General features: G+C 47.9%; 1 protein-coding gene across 3 annotated transcripts in view; it reads right to left on the bottom strand.

The window, feature by feature from the left end:
• Positions 1–473: 473 nt before the first annotated feature.
• Positions 474–12,749, bottom strand: part of chd3 (chromodomain helicase DNA binding protein 3) — a 63,090-nt gene continuing 50,814 nt past the window's right edge. For all 3 annotated transcript variants that reach the window (XM_062516226.1, XM_062516228.1, XM_062516227.1), the window contains exon 40: positions 474–3,399. In XM_062516226.1, the coding sequence (XP_062372210.1) occupies positions 3,287–3,399 (113 nt within the window). In that variant the 3' untranslated portion in view covers positions 474–3,286. The remainder of the gene's footprint in view (positions 3,400–12,749) is intronic.

Raw genomic sequence — 12,749 nt, 5'->3', positions numbered from 1 at the left:
AGCGGGTCCATATAGTCGAGTGCCCAAGTTGTTGGCACCCATCCCATGCTATAACTGAACTGATCACCAAGTAGTTGAGTTGCAGAAGTACGCAGTCCAATCAAATCAGACCTTTTAAAAAGGCTCCCACGGTGATGGCATATGATGGAGGGCTTTTTATGACATCACTTCAAAGAATTGCCTGACTCATCCAATCGCCTGCCAGATGACAACTATTTCCTGTGGCTGTGACCCAATGGCTACTGAGATTCGAAGGTGTTAGTCAGGGACCTCGCTACTCTCCATGCTACTTGTGAGTTCATGAGTCAGAGGGCTGCGTTATTCACTTTGTCTCCAACTTCCTTTATTCTTCCCATGTTATCTAATGACCTTTGGCAGCCGATGGCCAGGCTTTTGCCACGCTGGCTTTCTCCACTTGCCTTGCCTACGTCTTACATGACGACACAACACACCTTTTTCATTTTAGATTTTTTTTTTAACTTTATTTTATTACAAACAAAACAAGAACAAAATAAAAGAGAGATGCATTATTGACATGTTCCGCAAGGTGCCCGAAAGGACTAAACAACACTGTCACTGATTGTTCGGTTCCACAACTCTTACACAGTGACGGATACCAAGAAACAAATGAAAAACAAAAAGGCAAAAAACAGAACAAAGACAATCTCTGAAAAAAATGACAAATGAAAGTGAGAGAAGGGCGAGAGAGAGAGAGAGAGAGAGACAGAGAGGAAAGGGGAAAAGTGCGTATTTTGACAAAGCCTTTCAGTTATGATAAGGGGGTTGCGAAACACTGAATGACAAATATATCACTTGCCATAATACTCATTTGAAAGTCTTCATTTGAAAGGGATACTTTGCCAGGGGCTGGGGGGTGGGGGGTTGCTTGTAGGGGAAATAAATTAACTCTTTCTACTATTCTAATAATCTGAAGTCAGTACAAGTTGAGGCCTAGCTAATCGTAGACTACAACAGCAAGCATGTAAGGAGTACTCCTGGTTAACTCGAGCTCTTCGCACTTACTGAACTCTGCATTGATTAAGGCGCGTACAGCATGTCAGTGTGTACATGTGCAGGACATTTGGAGTGAAACGGAGAGTGAGGAGAGAAACAAAAGACAGCAAAAAAAACAAAAAACTTTGCCTCAGAGGCCTTTTCCAGAGAAACGAGTTTGACTTTTTTTTTTTCAGCTTGCTGATTTTGGAGAATAGCGTTATTTCCGTTACACTCTTGTCACGTCTCCAGGGTTTAGACTAGAAGTCTGGATTATTAGCAAGGCCTGTCTGTAGAGAGTTTAAGCAAGAAAAAGACGTTTGTATTATTATCTTTAATTCCGAAGTTCCTTCAACCTCCTCGTCCGATGTCGGCTATATGATGCTCGATGTAGAGAAACACGATGGAACGCAAACTAGCACAGAAATGTTTAAATGATCTCAATTTTTCTTGATTTTTTTTTTCTCTTCTTTTAATTTGGTAAAAGCTTCATAATTGCAACAGCAAGGACAATGTTGACAGCAACGGCAACAATAATAATATGAACCGCAGTCGTAATAACAAGAATTAAACACACGAGAACACATTGAACCAAGTTTAAATATGCAAAGGATATCACAGAGTCTTGTAAAAAGGAGGATTAGAAACTTGGAAAAATAAACAAGAGAGAGAGAGAGGGAGGAGGAGATAGGGGGCCATAAAGGATGTCGTGTGTTCAGAGGAGAGGTCAAGAGAGGGGGGGGGGGGGGGGTTGTTTTGGGGCCGGGGGGGTGGCGTGGTGGGCAAGTAAAAGGATAGCTTTGAAATAGCTCGCCACTCTAAAACGAACAAAACATTCTCTGGGAGAAAACTGCCTTGTTGCCTACTTGTACAGTTATAAGGCCTTTCATAAACAACTCTTTAGAAACACCCCAGGCCCACAGGCCAGACTCCAGCGACCCCCCCTCACACAGGGAGGACCATTCTGTGGCTACGCTGCTAACAGCTAATCTTTCAATCTCCGATTGCACCGATCGACGGAAATACTTAAGGCCGTTGTACATACGCCATCATTCTGTGTACGGAGGGGTTTAACAAACCGTTAACGACACAAGGTAGATCTCGCCATAAAATGATTGATACACGTTACATTCCAGGAAGGAATGTAAGGAAGAACTCTTGGACAAAAGAATCCATGACATAGCGGTATGGTGCATCTACGAAAATGGCTAGGCGTAGTGCTGCGACCCCGTTAATGGCGTTGCCCGCGCGAGCTGACCACTGATTTGTATATGAAGCCTGTTCACCCATCGACGGTGTGCCTAACTTTACCCCATTCACTCATGCTTTGAGTGGGAGCGTGCCCATCAAAGTCTGTTCGGCTCTGGAGTGCATTGGCAGAAGGGTACACCTATGCCTTGGTCTGGAGATCGACACAGTCGACAATCTTTTTTTTGTTTTTGCGATAAACGTAAGCACTACTTGACATTAATGTGATTTGTAATGTGTTAAAGTGGATATGGTGACTGCGTGGCGGGAGTCTGCTAGTGGAGCATGCCTGTAGGGAACACAAATGGTGGTCAATGGAGGCAAAATTTTTTTTTTTTCTCTTTTTTTTCACATACAGTCATGCAGCTTCATGTTGCGGTCACTGGCAAGATAGCAACGCGAGGGTTATGTTTTTGTTTGCATCTTGTGGCGGGGAGTGTTTGTGGCGGGGCGTGTGTGAGTTTGGGTGTGTGTGTGTGTGTGTGCGCGCAAACTGTTTCTGGGATAGAGAGATCAGTTGCTTTGAGGCAGATAGAGTGCAACATGTAGAGAGCAGAGGAGAAGAGATTGCGATAGTATGGACCACAAGAATGTGTGCACATTTGGAGTGTGTATGTGTGTGTGTTTGTGTGTGTGTATGTTTTTGTGTCTGTAAATGTGTGTGTTTGTGTGTGTGTGTATGTTTGCAAGTTCGTTTGTGCAATGCAAGGGCAAGACTGGGGAGATCGTAGATTATAAGAGCAGATGTTTGTGGATTTGGGACTTGGACTGTAGTTTCTCATTAATATGTATGCATGTGTGTATGTGTGTGTGTGCAGATGTGTGCACGTGTTTGTGTTATGAGTGTGTGTGTGTGTGTGTGTGTGTGCGTGTGTGGGTCTCTAGTCAATGCAAGAGCATTCCGGGGGCAAGACGTTCTTAGAATGGGAGCGTGACCCAGCTGTGGGAGCGTGTGAGTAAGTGTGTGTGAGTAAGTGTGTGTGAGTAAGCGTGTGTGTGTGAGTGTGTGTGTGTTTGAGGTCTACATAAGGGACTTCAGTCAGACTCAGTCGTCGATGCAGATGACCTCTCCGCTCCGCTGCTCCCTCCCACGCTGGACCATCATCAGCTCGGCCTCACGCTGCTCCTTCTTCACCGACATGGGAGGCCCATTAAGCACTGTGAACACACACACACACACACACACACACATTTTATATACATGCTTCCTATAACTGCTGATGTGGAACAGTAACACACACACACGCACACACACACACACACACACACACACACACACACACACACACACACACACACACACACACACACACACACACACACACACACACAGTTAAGTGCATGAAATACAAGGCACGTTATACGTCCGTTTAACTGTTTCTCCTTTGTACTCATTTGACCTGGCGAAGCATAGACACAATTTACGGCTGCTGAGGCCTGTGTGCTGCTGGTCTAGTCTCCTGATTGGTCTTCAACATGGTGAGCCCACACTGAGGAGTCTCCAGTCGCACCCCGCAATTACACGTACCTGATGTCACGTCTTCTTTCTCTCCTCTGTTCTCTCTGTATTTCTTCCTCCTCTCCGTTTTCTCTCTTTTTGACTTCTCTTTCCTGCCCTTCTCTCTTTCGGCCGTATCTCTTTTTTTCCTGCCCTTCTCTCTGAGTTCGCTCTCTCTGCGGTCTCGTCGCTCTTTCTTTTTCTTTTCTTTCTTTCTTTTCTTTTGCTTTTTCAGCTTCGCTCTCTCTCTCCTGTCGTCCCTCATCTGTTTCTTTAGTCTCTTTCTCCGTGCCTTGGCCCTGCGTCTCTCTATCCATTTCCAGCAGTTAGAAATAAAGAGATAACGTCAGCTGACACAACAGGACATGTTAGCACAGCACAAACCAAAAAAACTTTCTCCACCAAAAATCAACTGAAAACATTGTTTTAATGAAGGAGCTTATACTGTACATTCATATCATTGTACCATAATACTGCATATCATCATAGTATTCATACATATTAATACAAAATAATGCCAAGAATAACCCCAGTTTGGTTTTACATTGACCAAAGTAGGCAGGACAACTTAAGGATCACATGGATGCAGATTGTATCAACAATCAGTGAGTGTGCACATACTGTACACTCTTTTTCTTATGGTCATGTAGACTGCATAGCAATTGTGTTGCTTAGGGTAAAGCTTCAGTTTATTAGCTACACAAAAAACAACCTTTGGAATGACTTACTTACTGACCCAGTAAGCCCAGTATCTTCTTCCCACTAACTGGAGTCATATTAAGATTTGGTTTTGGTGGAATAATGGTGCATTGACTCCATAACCTTCCCTTCGGGTCTATGCTCCTACTCAGCAATGGAGACCACAGTCTAAAGGGCCGTTCACACCGAGAGCGATAACGATGCCGGCAAAAAATGATTGCTCTAGTTACTGTGAATGACAACATCCACACATAAACTATAACTGCATGAAGAACAACATAGTTGGGGATCGCTTTCAGAACGATTTTGAGAACGATAAAAGAATCCATCCAATTTTAGCCATCACACTCATCAACACAAAGACAAACTTTTTTTTATCGTTGGTCAGTGTGGTCGTTTTTATTGCTATGGTTAAATTAATGGTTATAGTTATCGTTCCTAGTGTGAATGGCCCTTAACTTGAGTATCAGCACACAGTCCTTATCAGGTGCGTATGATTTGATTGGGATGTTTCCCTTTGAGTTCTGCAACCCCAATCAGTACATCTGATTTAGCTTATCAAACTCTTCAGAAAGCTCTGATTTGTTTAGTGTGTTCGTTCACTATGACATTTTGAGGGTAGCTCATAAGATATTCCCTTACAAAAATTAATGTTGGGATGCTAGAGGCGAATTTCCTGCAAAGTTCTGGCAACAATGACATGTTTACCACTATTGGTAAATGCGTTCTTCAGTGATTTGCCACCACATGAAGCAAATAATGGCAAACTTCCAGTGCACTTCTGGTGACAAACCTAACCACAGGTGTTTGAAACTTAATCTGCATATGAATATCACCTTGCCGCAAATTTGCGGCAACTGTTCACCAGAAACCTGAAATGTCTGTAAGGGTTGAGGTCGAACACTCTGGCAGATTAAATAGTGTCAAGTAATGAGAAGGACAACTCATAACAGCAATCAACATGTCAAAACTTCAATATCAGTGCCATGAAACCTTTTGGTGTCATTTGAAACACAGGACCAGTTAAGCAAGGAAGACTACAGCAATCGCTTAACTCCTGCTGCACCAAGCATCGTGCCACCAACCAGATCACTCAAAAGGAGACAGGGTAGAACGTTCCAGAGACTTGCCAAGATGAGGTATGAGTGGAATACTTAAAAACAACATTCTCAATACTGCATAAAAACCTTGAGCTTCTCTGTTACTGCATAATTGTAATCTATTTCATTCTAGATCTACTCTAGATCTGTTCTATATTCTATTCTATTCTATTCTACAGTCTTTCTTTGGTCTGCTTTGATGAATCAGACACATAGTGCAGATTCATTCGTAGTGCTCAGTGAGTCAGTCTAGCAGACATAGTGGTGCGTTCCATACAGTGCGAGGGGCACCAGGGAGCGTTTCAGAGCCAAGTGCTGGAGGGGGAGAATGTGATTGTGTGTGTGTGTGTGTGTGTGTGTGTGTTTCTCTGTGTGTCTGTGTATGTGGGGGAGAGAGAGAGAAAGAGACGGAGAGAGAGAGAGAGGCTGTGTGTGTATGTGTTGGGGGGGAGAGTGGGGGGGAATTGTTGAGAGTCTGCCAAAAGAGGCCGCCGTGATGCAGAGAGGGATCCTGCTTAGTCACAAAATGAGCAGCGCGAGCAGCCCAAACGACCGCACAGGGACAACAGAGCGAGAGATAGACAGACAGAGAGAGAGAGAGAGAGAGAGAGGGAGAAAGAAATAAGAGAGAGAGGCAGCGGCCCTATCTCAAAGAGCCACGGAGGAGTCCAAGAATCCCTCCACCACCATTTCATCTCTTCGGCGTGCTCCAGCGCTTTGGCTCTCCTACCTGTGCACTGGGCAGGCACTCAAAAAAAAAGAAAGGAAGAAAGAAAGAAAAAGCAGAAGAAAGAAAACAAAACAAACGGCGCGAGGGTGTAAGAGGAGTGTGGAGTGTGGAGTGTAGCGTGTTGCTGCGCTGCACTCTGGCAGTGGTGTGCTTTCCGACCGGTGCCTATCTAAACAGCCACCGCTGTTACGCAACAAATTAGTGACCCCCGCGGCGGAGAAAACAGGCCCTAACCGAGCCGCGCCGAGCTCAGCCTCCCACGCACTACCAGATTATCACACACGGCTGCACACTGACGGGCACCGGCGCGGAGGCACTCCCCTCTCGTCCGTGCTTCATCTCCCGCCGCTCTCGAGACCTTGCATGCTCCTTTTGTGTGTGTGCGTGTGTGTGTGCGTGTGTGTGTACGTGTGCATGTGTGTCTCTTCATGCATCTTTGCAAAACACACAAGAACACTCAAAGTGGTTATTGTTTGTGTAGGAGAGTGTTTATGTGCTTAACCAGAGTAGGTGTGAGTGTGTGTGAGTGTGTGTGTGTTGGTGCCTTTATGTTTATGTGTATGTGTGTGTGTGTGTGTGTGTGTGTGTGTGTGTGTGTGTGTGTGTGTGTGTGTGTGTGTGTGTTTATTTATGTGCTCATGCAATCATGCATGTCTGTGTGTGTGCATGCACATCTGCATATCTGTTTGTGCAGGAAAATTTGTGTGTCTGTGTACAGTATGTGTGTGTGTGTGTGTGTGTGTCTGTGTATGTGTGTGTGTGTGTGTGTGTGTGTGTGTGTGTGTGTGTGTGTATGTGCGCACATGTGCGTGTCTTGTGTGTCTCGGTGTGCACCCGTACAGTATTTTCCCACAGTATCAAAGTCATCTGATCTGTGCAGCGATTGGTTGAAGGAAGCTGGTCTGACAGGTTAGGCCATTCACAGCTCCTTTCCAGGCAGACAGAGCAGGCGCTCAAAACGGTTTTTACTTTCAGGCCAAAGGTGCTTTTGTTTTCCTCTCCCCGATTCATGCACCCACCGGCACACAGTCTTTCACCAAACACAATCAAGTCACCCACATTATTCATTCTGTCAATATCCTGATCCATTCATTCAAGTCAGGCTTTTTGCTCCTTTTTCCCTTTGAACAAGTCAACTTGGCACTCAACTTGCATATTTTACCTTCTCACCGCAGCTCACCTTTGACCTTTCAAACTCTGTAATTCACTCATTCACAGACTCCCCCCGCCCCCCCCCCAAACAAAAAAACACTGATTTATGTGTCCACACATAATTCACTTCACATGTGCTCACACACAGTCTTCACTCGTTTTTCTGTCTCAAGTCTCTCTGGTGCAACAAAAGAAAAGCTACAACCACATGTGGGCTTGTGCAAGAGCCCGAGGCCTGGTCACTTGTCCCCCTCCACCGCAGAGGTTTACTGGCGTGTTGTCCGAGCGCCGTGCAGAAAGACATGAGGTGAATGGAAGTTTATCATTGGTGCATCTCCAAGTGTATAGTTGCGTTTGATTGGTCTGGGGGGGGGGGGTGTCGTCGCCAGGGACAGCGTTGTTTACGAGTTCCCACGTTTCGCTTTTCCTTCCTCTTTGATGTTTATAGAACGAAGTGGCGAAAGAGAGGGGGAGCGAACAAAAAAAATAAAAAATGGCTCCAAGGTTTGACACTTCTGTGCTGGCGGTTCTGACAGTTGTGGCTCCAAGCGCTGCGCAGCACTGTATGAGCGCAGTCCAAGGTGGAGAGTCCAGGAATGTGACATGACAGCAACCTCAGTGGAGCCCTCCAGTTCACCAAGAGAGAGCAGAGCAGAGCAGAACATGGTGTGGTGGTGGTGGTGGTGTGTAGTGTGTGTGTGTGTGTGTGTGTTTGTGTGGTGGGGAGGTTGTAGACTGACTGGAGTTAAGAGGCTTTAGCAAGCATCAGTGAAGAGAGGCAAACAGTGCTGAAAAAATGCTAATTCAGATGAGTGTACAGTACGTGAAGAGGGGAGTGCAGTGTGTGTGTGTGTGTGTGTGTGTGTGTGTGTGTGTGTGGAGGGGGGGGTGGGGGGGCATCTCTCTCCAAGCTTGATACGAATGGCTGTAAAGGGCTGGGGGGAGGATTTTCAGGAGGAAAGAAGGAGAGCAGGAGAGGATTTCCTGGAGTGGTGAGAGGAGAGGAAGAGAGAACGGAGCTGGAGAATTTACCATCTGCCTCCTGCCTCTGACAAGTCCAAATACCTCCCCTCTCTTCTCTCTCTTTTCTGTTTTTTTCCCCCCAAACAGGGTCAGCAGAGTAATTCCTTCATTTGGTCAGCTTCTCCCTCCCTTACACTCCTCTCTCTCTCTCTCTCTCTCTCCTCCTCTTCTTTCTCTCCTCACCTCTAATCCTCCTCTTTTCATGCACTCTCTCTGCCTGTTCACATTACCCTTGATGACTTTATCACTTCTGCATTGGCAGCACCAGAGGTGTTTTTTCTCTCATTTCTCTCTCTCTCCTTCAAGTCAGAAAAAGGGCCTCCTTGTTCCCTTTCTCCTTGCCTCCCTCTCTTTCTTTCTATCTGCTAAAATATTTTCAACCTCTTCCCCTTCACCAACACTACCCCACTCGGCCTCCCCCCTTCCCCCCCTCCCTCCATGTCTCATTCTCCATGTGCCTTTTTTCCTCTGAATTTTGTTCCTGGCCCCCTTTCCTTTCTCATTTTTTCTTCTTTCCCTCCCTCCCTCTCTCCCCCCCTCCATCCCTCCCCTCTCTGTCTGTGGAAGCATTATGTGGTGCCCCGCTCCCGTTCTCCCGTGTTCTCCCCTCTCTCTTTACACGAAAGTGTTAACGTTCCTCTTGGTTCCGCTCCATCCCATCTTGCATCGTCCCCTCTCTCTCTCTCTCCCCCCCCAACAACCCTCTCCCCTCCTCCTGTCCCCCGGTTCCTTTCGTTCTTCGGGGGGGGGGGTTCCGCGTCTCAGGGCTTCTTGGGCCGGCCGTTGCGCGGCAGGTTCTCCACCGTGTTGCTCACGCGGTACTTGACGATGATGCTGTGCACGGTGGACTTGGGCATGCGCAGCTCCTGCCCGATGGAGCCCTCCGACTTGCCGTCCTTCCACAGGTCCACCACGCGCTGCCGCTGCGCCACGTCGTGCTCCTTGGTCTTCAGGCAGGAGCCGGCGTCTGTGGGGGGCACAAAGGTGGCAGACTGTAGACACTGCAGAGGGGAGGGAGAGGGCAGGCACAGCAGCAGCAGCAGCAGCAGCAGCAGCAGCACATAGCAGCAGAGGCAGTAGGAGCAGGAGAGGTGCGACCTGGGAGTTGTAGTGCAGTAGCTTGGAAGGAGGAGGGGGGTGGGGAGGAGTGGGAGTTGGGCTCAGAGCAGGAACATGGTGGTCTAAAAACACACACTGAGGCTGGGGCCTAGGAGAGTGAGCTGTGGTGTTGAAGCTGGGGCCCCTCAAGACAGATGTGTCCGTGCGAGGTGGACCCCAAGGACAGATAGAGTAACGGCGTAACGGGGGTCCAAGGAACAGAAGCCGGGCCAGCTGGAGTTTTGATGAGGTGGTTGTGTGTCAGTATTTTCAATGTCAACCGGCTCATAGAGACATTTGGTGCCGAGGGGAAACAGAGCAACACCAGGTAGCAATCAGACGCAAGGTGAGTATATGTGAGAAGGGTTTAAAAAGGTAAATGATAAGGGTATCTGAAGGTGCTCCACTCCCGTTCGTAGTTCTGCCGGTTTGAATGTTGTTGACATTTGTTTGTTGTTTGTTTTGATTGTTTTCCATTTCACAGTTGACAGGGACATCATGGGTGTCAGCTCAAGTTCAGAGGGATACCACACACTGTACAGAGTGAGAATAAGGACAATAAAATGCACATTCCACCAGGTTCCAAGTGGACTGCGGACACTGTTATGTTCCTGCATCTGCTGCTTGTTGCATGTGCAGACCACAAGAAGCCTGGCCATAGTAGAAACGTCACAAAGAGAAAGAGCAACACACTGGAATGGTCTCCTGACTGCACTCGCATTTTATTTACAGTCTGTGAGTGGGAGAGGAGTTGGAGTTCACGCAACACTCCTACTAACCCCACCCCCCCTCCCCTCCCCTCCTCCTTCTCTCTCTCCGCCCTCTACTTCTCTTTAAGGCCTTTCATTTTCTATTAATCTCTTGTTTTGTCTGTCCTTCTGGCGTCCTCTCTGCCACCCCCCCCCCCACCCCCCCTCCTTCTCTCGCTGTCTAAGACGGGGCCGCCGTGGCCAGACCTCTGGCCAGACCGAAGCTCCCCGTGCGCCACATATTTTTAGCCAGTCGGAGTTCACTGCGTACAACCGCCCCCCCTTGCCCCCCCCCCCACGCACACACATTTAACCCCCCCCCCCCCCCCCCCAACTCCACAGCTCAATCAAGCCCTCAGCTTCGGCGGGCCAGGGGGCCAGTCGGGCCGAGAGGCTATTTTCGCGAGCGGCAGGAGTCAGGGGTTTAGCACCGGCCCCCAGGGGCCCCCGGCAGAGGGAGAGAGGGAGAGGAGAGAGAGAGAGAGAGAGAGAGAGAGGGGAGAGAGAGAGAGAGAGAGAAAGGGGGGAGAGAGAGAGAGAGAAAGGCCCCAGAGCCTCCAGAATTTTAGACGGCTGTAGTAATTTTTTTTTTCACTCTCTCTCTCTCTCTGTCTCTCGCTCACTCTTTATAAAAATATCTCCCGAAGTAACGTTAAGAGGGGGGAAAAAGTCTGCGAGGAGCGAAAAGGAAGGGAAAAAAGTAAAGGAATGAAAAAAAGAGGTCTGAGCTCTGCTACGCTGAAGCTTGGCAAGGCGAGCATCAACGTAACTGCCTTTTTTCCCCTTTTTCAGTCGAAAGAGAAAGAGAAGAGGGGGGTGTGGGGGGGGGGGGTGAAACTCAATCCTCACGAAAGAAGCAACTTCGTCTTTCTCAGCATGTGGTGATTACATACATCAACACACTTCAAATCCCAATGCAGACAGTGCGGCATACACACAACCTACAAACACCAGTTTTTTTTTCACCCCACCAATGTACTGAGGTGAACTTTTGTCACTCACAGAACACCCCCCCCCAGGAAAAAAAAACACTCCCTCAAGTCAACACACACACACACACACAGAGACAGACGTAAATGTTGTGTGAGAATACTGTATGTGTTTCACTAAACGCACTGACATCTCTCACCAAAACAAAGAGAAATAAATAACTTTTTTTTTTTGAAAGCGCCACCCAGCTCCCTGGCTCCATCCCCTCCGCCCCCCCCCAGCCCCCCGAGCCCCCCCCAGCCTCTCAGCCCGCCCCTGGCTTGGCCTGGTCTGGCCTGCCACAACCTGGCGACCCAGCCAGTCCTCCACTGGGGGTATTTCGTTTTAATTAGAATGGAATTATGATCTCACTCGACACTTAATAAGAACAATAAGGGTTTCAACGCCGCCACGGTTCCACATCTCGTCCAAGGCAGCGCTCTCCCTCCCTCGCTAGCTCCACTCGCTCGCTCCGGCGAGAGAGCATCGGGAGAATAATCTGCATATTTTCATTAAAAGCAAGCGATGGTGGAAAAGCATGCCTGCTGTCTGAATTCGCCGGGCCTGATTGAATAAACATCAGGCCCGGCGAGCCTGTCTCGTCGCCAAGGTCCTCCAGCATAACAAAATAATCATTGTTCTCGCAAGTTCACGGGGGTATAAGCCATCGAGTCTGGTTCAAATGCCACTTTCTGCTGGACATGAAACACCAGCCGTGGGCAAAGCTATGCAGACGCTCGGCACATATTGTTTTGTCGGTGCGGCCCCCCGAATTAGATTCTCCCGTGAAGCCACATGCACACCTGGAATAATCATGAGGAGGTATTTATGTCAGATGATGATGTTTGGAAATTTTCACCAGATGTCCTCAAATGTTCGGCTGTCCGTGTAACAACATACAGCTGAGCTGAGCTGAGCTACCTTAGGGGGGGACATGTCAACAAACATGTTTGATGCAGACATCTATCATAGAATCAAACAAAGTCCCCTATTGTTTAACGTCAACATGTGGAAGTTAGCGCACTGGAACAATGCTTGACTGAAGTGTTGACATTTCTTGATTGCAAGCCAAGTTCTTTGCATGGGTGAACGGGAAATGTGTTAGGACTTCTCCTGACGCGGATTCTGAACTGTTACACCTTTGTGCTGATGCATGCATGCATGGCTTCTGTTCTGATGTTGTGATATGACACCGGGCAGACTCTCCCTTGCTCTCCAGGAGCTTGCTTCGTCAGCTCGTCCCTGGGCTGCTCCCTGCTGCTTTCCAATGGTAATGCACGAACCGCCGCTCTTCCCATCACCAGAAACCTGCATCCCATTTCAGTCATCGGCCTCTGCTCGAGAGTCAATAATCCCATGCGCGTTCCATGCCAGTGCATGCTGACACCCACTTTTAACCCAACCACTAATAACAACCCAACACCAAGCACGTTCTCAGACCACATTCACCAATATAAGAGAAGTAGACCGTGTTCTTGATATACTTCAGC

The sequence above is a fragment of the Sardina pilchardus genome, chromosome 16 (assembly GCF_963854185.1).
Source record: "Sardina pilchardus chromosome 16, fSarPil1.1, whole genome shotgun sequence".
Taxonomy (NCBI): domain Eukaryota; kingdom Metazoa; phylum Chordata; class Actinopteri; order Clupeiformes; family Clupeidae; genus Sardina; species Sardina pilchardus.
The sequence above is the reverse complement of the archived record's forward strand: the minus strand, read 5'-3'. Positions and strand labels throughout refer to the sequence as shown.